Source organism: Ammospiza caudacuta, chromosome 12 (assembly GCF_027887145.1).
Source record: "Ammospiza caudacuta isolate bAmmCau1 chromosome 12, bAmmCau1.pri, whole genome shotgun sequence".
NCBI classification, from domain to species: Eukaryota; Metazoa; Chordata; class Aves; order Passeriformes; family Passerellidae; genus Ammospiza; species Ammospiza caudacuta.
Window position 1 is genome coordinate 17,711,287 of NC_080604.1, and position 8,715 is coordinate 17,720,001.

Consider the following 8,715-nt stretch of genomic DNA (forward strand, 5'->3'; position numbering starts at 1 on the left):
TTCCTCTGCAGCTCCAGGGCTGCTGCAGATGGGCCTGGGCTCCCTCTGGCCATGCAGGGCAGCAGAAAGCTGCTCCTCTGGCAATGCAGGGGGCAAAGGCTGCTGGGGTGTCCCAAACCTCAGATTGTATCCAAGCAGGAATGCTTGGCTCCTCCCCCTGGGCGGAGCATCTCCCAGTGAGATTATGTAATCTTATCAGCCATGCAGGGACACTCACTGGCCCATTAACAAAAGATATGTCCTGGAGGGAGGATTGGTTGTGGAAGAGATAAAGAAAACTGCCCCACCTGGTTTTTACAGGTGGCCCATTAACAGCAGATAACTGTTAATAGATAACCTTTAATAGATAATAGAACACACACCAACACACAGCCCCAGGGACACCTTGCATTTGCAGCCTGAGACAAGTGGCTCCCTGGAGCAGAGGTAGAAAAGATTAAGAGAATAAAAGCAGGTAATTACTAAAGGCCTTCAATAGCTGCACCTTGGGCAGTCCAAAGCCTTCAAGAGGGACTCTACCCAAGATGGACAATGGTTTTTTATAAGTTTGATCTATTTACAGCTTCACATAATGAAGTAATTTACCCCCAGTTTACTCCTTCCCAATTCACTTTTGGGTGCCCTTGAGTTTCAGGCCTAGAGGAATTATCTGCTGTGAAGACAGTAGTTAACACTCCATATGGAGTTCAGAGTTATACATTAATGAAGTACAGGACTTGAAAAACACAAAAGCTACAATTCTAAGGCATCAGTAGCACCCTCACACCCAGGCCTGAGGTGAGGACCTGAAATGGAAGAATGAGGAGAGTTCAAGGCTGAGCAACAAACCCCAACCTTCTGTGGCCATGTCAGAGCCAAAGCCAGAGGGGATTCCATAGCAGTTCATTTATTTCAGGCAAAAATCCCAATCCATGAGAAACGTGTGTTCAGAGGAGGGGGAAGTAAGAGCTCAACTTAAGGCAAACACTGCAAATTGAAAGAATTATTCAGTGTTGAAGTCAAATATTTTACCCTTCTGAGCACATAAAGCTCTCAAGGAGAACATTTTCTTCAGTTTATCTCCTTTAAAAAAAAATCAGGATTAAGAGATATGCTAAAGCCTGAGTTATCTCATTAATGGTACTGGTAAGATTAACAGCAAGAATTAAATAATTCCATTATTACTTAATGGCCTTTAAAAATGTATTGCCTTAATATTTATAATCAGACTCTTTAAGATTAATAATGCTGATTTGCCACCTCCCCATCACAAGCCATTTCTCACACTTACCCACCTTCCACAGAATCCTCCAAAGAAAAAACTGAAATTTTTATATCTGACAAATTCTGAAGTAAAAAGGAAAGAAACCACATGCATCCATAAATTATTTTTTTATTCCAAATCCAGCTCTTGGTTTACACTGTACAGGAAACACAGGCAATCCCAAAAGCATCCAGGACTTGCAACATAAGTCCCAAAACTGAATTCATCACACTGATGGCAAGCTGACCCTTAGACTCTAAACTTGGGTAAATTTTAGAAAATCAGAAGTAGCAAGGAACAAGATTCCCATGGTCTGTTAGGAAAACTTAACCCAGAGCTATATCCTGCCTGAAGTCTCATGGATTCCCTCAAATTCCAACTTCCAGACAGACCCAAGATGGTCCAGATGCTCGTCAAGCCACAATCCAGATTTCTGCTGTTGCCCAAACTCCCTCAGGATTTACTGGCAAAACCCAAAAATCCAACCAAACCTCCTTCTTCTGCCAAGAAAATTTTGTGCTATTTGAAAAATTAATCAACACAAACAGTCTTTTCATCCTAGCAATATTAAACCATAAAGGCTGAATAACGTGTTGGCCATCAATGTTGACCCTGCACTCAAACCTGCTGAAGCTGGTGAATGTTGGCAGGATATTTTGCCCTTGGATGAGGTCCCTGCAGCCTCTCCTCCACACATATGTTCAACCATTTGTTTCAGTGATGATTTGAAAGAGCAGCTCCTCATTAGCTGCTCCTGTGCAGACCCCAGCACTCACCCACTGCCTTCAGCAGCATCACCTGCACCACAGGAACTTAAATACACACAAATGTTTTCACAAACCAAGCTTCAAATGCCCAGCACTAAAGCCAGCAGTGCAGGATGGCAGCAATGGCAGCATCACCTCTCAGTGATTTTCAGGTAAATAAACCTGAATGTCACTTTGGACTTCAGAACATCAGCCTGTCATGGCAGGAGAAAGCAGAGACATGTGGCTCCATACAATTAACAGTATTTAAAACATTTGCCTCTAAAACCTGGCAAACTACCAAAAATTTTACACTCTTTTTTAATTAAAAAGCTTTTTATTAAAAAAATTATGTGCACAGTTCATAATTAAATGTCTTCTTTCCTTTGACTTGGTTTCATTCAAACACAGACATTTTACTGGCTTAAGTTTTATACAAATCCCACAAGGTAAAAACCCCAACAGACACATACAAATACAGGAGATGGTATTGCTCAAGGGATTTTTTTTTCCCCCCACCTCATATTAAGAAGTGCAATTTTGCTTTTATGGTCCTTTAAAGTGAAACAAGTTTTTCCCCTCAGTAAAACAACACTCTCCAGGAAGAATTGCACCACATACACAAAATAAAAGAAGGTCTCAGCTCTGCCCAGCTTCCCCATGCACTGACTCAGGTCTGAGAGATCCATATGAAAATTGTGCTTACAGTAACTCATCCCCAGCAGCACAGACAGGGCAGTAAATGCACCCACAGCCTGTGAAATTGCTGGGGAAGGGAAGTCAATACCAGCCACAATTAGAGCAGTGAAATGTTTGTATTTACCAGAACTCTCCTGCTTTTCCATACAAATGTGTGCCTGCCCGAGCCACCTGAACTATGTGGCTGAAATGGAAGTCCAGCATGGGGATACATTCCTCAAAAATCCATAATTTAACACAGAACTCTAGGGTTTTATCTTAAAGAACTCAATCTTCTAGGCATCCTTCTGCCCCCACTTAAGACAAAAGAACTGCTACCTTTATTTTCCTCTCTTGAACATCTCAGCTCCAGGGGGAATTTCAAAAAGAACTCAGCTTTGGTTTAATATTCCCTTCACTGAAAACAGTGAACTGTGCTACTGGCTTTGGAAAGATTTCATTTAAAAAGTTTTCTGGATTAATTCCCCAACATTTTGAGGAAACAAGAATATTAAAAATTAGGCTTTTAGTGACTCAAAGAACAAGGTTCCTCATCAGTTCCTCTCCTTTCAGCTGCAGCTGAAAGACACTCTACACATTCTATCATTTGTCCTTAAAAAAACTAGAAGGCCGTTCCCTTTAGAATCCTCAAAAAAAATAAAGTTTCATTCCTATTTGCTCAAGTTCTCCAATGCAGAGTGCTGGTTTTTGTGAAAAAGGAAATACTCAGATCACCTGAAATTTTAAGTACTCACTTAGGAAAATATTTACCTGCTCTGAGACAGAAAACTGACTGAGCCTACTGTGCAGACTTCTTGTATTGAAGCATTTATAACTACAGGGACAAGAGTCAAAGTTTATATTTAAATGCAAAATCATAAGAACGTGCTCTCTAATGTGAAAATGTTTCTAAATTTAAAGCAGAAGCTTGCAGTGTCTGCTGACCCTGGACCTACCCCAGAAAACCTGAAATGGGTGGACATATCTTGGTATAAAGAGCATTTCAGAATCTGGAATGAAAAAATGCAGTGCAAATAACCAGAAATAGTCTGAAAAATAAGTTTTACATATAAAAACCTCCCAGATTAGAAAGGAATTACTAAGTAGAGGTATGGTGCTAAGAAGTTGTCTGGCAATGAACAACGGGTTATTTCCCTCACAGGGGGAAATTTATTTTTTTATGGGCATGTAGTGACAGGACAGGGGGAAATGGCTTCAAACTGACAGGGAGTGGGTTTAGATTGGATACAAGGGATAAATTTTTCTAAATAAAGCCCCCTCAAGGGCTGTGAGGATGGCGATGCCCTGGCACAGGGTGCCCAGAGAAGCTGTGTCTGCCCCTGGCAGTGCCCAAGGATAGCTTGGACAGGGCTTGGAGCAGCCTGGGACAGTGGAAGGTGTCCCTGCCCATGGCAGGGGATGGAATGAGATTGTCTTTAAAATCCCTTCCAACCCAGGCCACTCTGTGATTAATTAAAAACAGTATTTCAGTCAGAAGTCTAATTTAGAATTCATCGTGTTTTACCCTAAATGGCCACTTTGAATGCTGTGAAACATGATTTGCAGCCAGAAGCACCAAGTACATAAATTCTTCCACATCAAAGGAGTAGTTTGTAAATTTTGGATGTTCTCCCAGTGTTGGGTGGTGTCCCTAGAAAAACAAGATAAGGACTATTAGTCAAAAAGATCAATACATCTTCCATTCAAAAAAGCAAGAAAAAAACTGAGGATCTGCCATTTTAATTTTTTATTTCTGATCTACTGATCTGCTCTGAGGCAAAAGAATCAGCAAAGGAACTGCATAACAGCCATGCTATGAATGGTTCATGGCCAATTAATTTCATTTCTCTTCTTCCCTCAACCATTAATATCAAATGATTTCTTAATCTGACCAGGGAAGTTATTTTGGCCTAAAGAATGAATATCATATTTCAAATACCAGAACACAGGTAGGTGAAGCAGGAGAGCTGTGAATTCCTTCAGCTCCAGCACCTCACCCTTCCAGTGTGGCCACCATTACCTGATCCTGAGGGAATACTTTGTTCCTTTTCCTCCAGGTGATGTAATGGATGCCCCTCAGCCTTGCCAAATCCAGGTAACAACGTTCATCTTCACAATTGTATCTAGGGACAGGCAGAAAAAACTTATTTACCTACAGAGATTGTGCTGAAGTTACCAGGGTGAAACAGGAAAAAATTGAAATGTTGTCCAGTTGTAAGGGACCAAAACCATAGAGAAATTCTGAAACAGCAGCAAGGGCTGCTTCTGCTGTCCAGATGTGGCCTTGGAGGCAGCTGGAGCCGCATCTGCACGTCAGACATGTCCCTGTCCAGCTGCAGCAGCTCTTGGACATGTGAAAAACAACCCCTGAGTTTCTGAGCTTCTTTGGAGAATGGACAAAAAACATTCTGAGCCAAGCCTATGCTGCAAAACACCAGTCCTGCAGAGTTTCCCAGGATGGTGAATTCAGAGCCCTTCTAAGAAGCATTCTGGATTTCTGCTTTGTTCTGTAGATTGGAGTGTCTGCTGACACCCCTACTTTGTGATAAAACATGTTTTAAAAGGAAGCTACAAGAGAAATGTAGGCAAAACACAAAACTGACCTTGGCCAGCTGGTGCTCATGTCCTGAGCAGAAAAAGGAGGATATAAAAACCTCCAGGGGGGTGCTAGCACATAATCAATTCATATCAATAATAGCCCTGCACATGCACATAATCAGCTCACCTGCATCACTAAAACATCCTTAGATCTCAGACTGACCAGGCAGAGCCTGAGCAATGAGGTTTTCTCATTGTTTGCCATTTCCCCATTATGTTTATGCCATGGAAGATTAAGAAATCACAGGCTAAGCCTGTATGATATAATTACACTGGATTTTATAGTGAAAGCTTCCTCTGTTTTGATCCCCAGGAGAAGAGGCTGCCAAATATGAAATCTAAACAAGGCTGCAAGACAAACACTGGTGGTCAAATACCAGGAAGGGAGAGGCTTCATTGGCACACAGCAACAAACAGGAGCAGTTGTGTGTGAAATGGAGGGGGAAGGACAGACAGACAGACTTACAGCTCAAAGACAACAGCCCAGTCTGGCAGAAAGAGCAGGTGGGTCAGGCCAGCTCCATGAATCCCAATGAAAATATCAGAGTTGTGGGTAATTCTCAATTGCTCGGAAAATTCAAGCTCCCTGCAGACAACACAACAAAAGTGGTTAATAAAAAACAAACAAAAAAAAGGTGATGTGGCAGCTCTATCCACCCCAGCAGAACATGGGGAAAGCACAAAAGTGGCTGAAGGGAATAATGGGAGAGAGAACTGATTTTTCAAGGAACAAAACTAAGGATCACAAGTGCTGCAGCCAGCAGTAACTCAGCATGAAATGAAAGGAAATGCAGGCAGGTTTCAAAACATCACAAGAATTTGTTTCAAAAATACTTTGGTCAACTTAAAGTTTTTGAAAGTTTAAGGGTTTTTCTTTTTACTTGCCTTTAAAAAAATTGCATCACTTAAAAAAAAAAAAAAACACAAAACTAAGAACAAAATACCCCAAACAAAACCTAAGAACCCAGCATAAAATACCTGTTTCTGAACTGCACTCAGTGTAATGTAAAATACACAAATAAACATCCTCCCCTGTCTCTGTTTAGTCAAGAACATGGATATATTAATGCTGTTTTTTTTTTTTAAATCTTCCTACATCATTCAGGACAGCTCCAGGTGGAGCTGCTGCCATCTGGGACAAGAATTCATTGTTTGGGAACTTTTCCATCAGTCCATTTCTTCCAGGCACAGTGCCTGCTACACCTGGCACCACAAACTGACCTCAGGTGGTGTCCTCAGGGGCCACCAGAGCAGCAAATAATCAGAGTTATTACTGATTACCAAACTAAGGCTCATATAAAATAAGACACTGACATCACAGAAGAGAAACCTCTGCTCACACAGTTATTGCAGAGCAAAATGCAAAAAGGTGATGGGAACACAGCTGGCTTTGGGAGAGGGAGCAAAAGGGATTTCCAGCCTTGTTCATTGTTCATTCAGCTTTAACCTGAGCCTGCTAACCCTAACTAGTGCATTATGGAGTGGGTGTGCTCCACCAGCTCACCCAACAATTCCCTTCCCAGGGCTGGGGCTTTGCCAGGTCACCCTGGGACAGACAGAGCTGGCACAGCCACAGGCAGAGGAGCTCCCTCACAGCAGCCTCCTCCACCAACTCACTTGTACTTGTAGTCCACCACCTTGACCTCCAGCGTTGACACTGTTTTCAAAGCATTCACAAGCTGGGGAGAACAATAAAAACACAAGGATTTGGTCTCCTCCCTCAGTTAATTGCTCCCTTGCACTCCTGACCATCGTGAAGATAAAACCAACTTCTACTGGTTTTATCTCCTTCATAAAACCAATGTCTTTGCCATTTTACCAGAACACAAACTATGTGCAGCAGTGGAGGCATCAGCTGAGGACAGCCCAGCAGAAAAAGCACAAATCCTTTGCTCTGTCTGCTGTGCCACTGAGCTGCTGCATGTCACCAGCCTCAGTTTCTCCCTACATAAGGTGGGGATGATAATCCCAATTCATTTTTGTCAGGCTCGAACAGTAAAGAATGAAAGCAGGTATGAAAACATTAAATAATACAATTTTACCACGAAAAAATCTTTTACACAAGTCCATGAAGTTGCATGATTCAAAACCATAAATCAATATGAAAATTCATTATGTTCTGAGTGCACAAACAAGGGCTTCTGCTTTTCAATCTGCAGGCATTACAAAGGGTTTTGTTAGACTTCAACACTGGAGATGCTATAAATAAAAGGAATAAATTGAAAGTGAAATAATTTCATTTTATCAGAGGATCTGCAGTGTCTGTTTGCTCAGAGGAAATACTTTTAGTATTACATTTGTAGTCTTCCACTGGATCTTTAGAAAGGGCAGCAAGGTTCAGTGTCTGGGGTACAGAAATTGAGACTGCCTAGAAGACATTTCAGAACAAATTAATATAAACATTGAACATATTTATCCAAGATTTGCCAGAAAATAAAGTCTTGGCTGTACCTGAACAAAAAAAAAATCAACCCAATAAAGCAAAATTTAACTTCTAATAAATATTTTTTAAATGTACAAAGAGCCACACCTCATTCTGGTTTAATATTTTCCGGTAATCCGTGCTGCGGGTGAGGATGGTGACTCGAATTTTCCCATCCTAAAAAGAAAGAAGCAGCAGTGTATTAGCTAAGAGGCAGCCCTCACAAGAAAAACAATCCCAAACTCTTCCATTATTACTTCTGGCAATTATTTGAGCAAATAAATATGCTCCTTCCACATGTAATGGCGTAACCACCTTAAAATGCACATTGTATTTTCTGACAGATTCAAAGCATCAAAAACTTTGTGAAATTTGGATTATTAACCAAGAACTAAATATTTTCTGAAATATTTCTTTTATTCAGTACAAAAGAGCCTTTGTATTACACATTATCTGGCAGTTTTTGAAAGCAGGAAAGCAGCTTTCTGGATGGCTTGTGCACAAGTTCCTTGGGAAAAAAAAATATTTTACTTCTATAACAGCTCCTCCTTTTACCTCTTTTAATTAATTGGACTCACAGGGGTGAGCGCTCCAAGTGAAATAAAGAGATTTAACTGCATGGCTCCCATTAGTGTCAGCAGGAGAAGCATAACTAAATGCCTGTGCAGAGCTCTGAATGTGCCCTCAGCAATAATTTGTGGGCCTCTCTCCAGCAGAGAGTTCAGCCAGCCCAGAGCTGCCCTGGCCACCAAGGCAACGTGCAGAAACCATCAAGGGTGAGCAGGAGGGAAGCCCAGAGCAGCCAGATGGTGCTGGGCAAGCATGGAAGGAGCAGGTTCCTGTGTTTGCAGCTCTGATCCCAGCTCAGCAGCATGGAAGGAGCAGGTTCCTGTGTTTGCAGCTCTGATCCCAGCTCAGCAGCATGGAAGGAGCAGGTTCCTGTGTTTCCAGCTCTGATCCCAGCTCAGCAGCATGGAAGGAGCAGGTTCCTGTGTTTGCAGCTCTGATCCCAGCTCAGCAGCATGGAA

At 41.8% G+C, this 8,715-nt stretch overlaps 1 protein-coding gene across 6 annotated transcripts in view; it reads right to left on the reverse strand.

Moving 5' to 3' along the window:
* Window positions 1-1,460: 1,460 nt before the first annotated feature.
* The window catches only part of EOGT (EGF domain specific O-linked N-acetylglucosamine transferase), an 18,706-nt gene continuing 11,451 nt past the window's right edge, over window positions 1,461-8,715 (reverse strand). For all 6 annotated transcript variants that reach the window (XM_058812768.1, XM_058812766.1, XM_058812763.1 and 3 more), the window contains exons 13-17: window positions 7,796-7,864; window positions 6,883-6,944; window positions 5,732-5,851; window positions 4,688-4,790; window positions 1,461-4,318 (exon numbers count right to left, since the gene is read on the reverse strand). In XM_058812768.1, coding sequence (XP_058668751.1) covers window positions 4,172-4,318; window positions 4,688-4,790; window positions 5,732-5,851; window positions 6,883-6,944; window positions 7,796-7,864 — 501 coding nt within the window. In that variant the 3' untranslated portion in view covers window positions 1,461-4,171. The remainder of the gene's footprint in view (window positions 4,319-4,687; window positions 4,791-5,731; window positions 5,852-6,882; window positions 6,945-7,795; window positions 7,865-8,715) is intronic.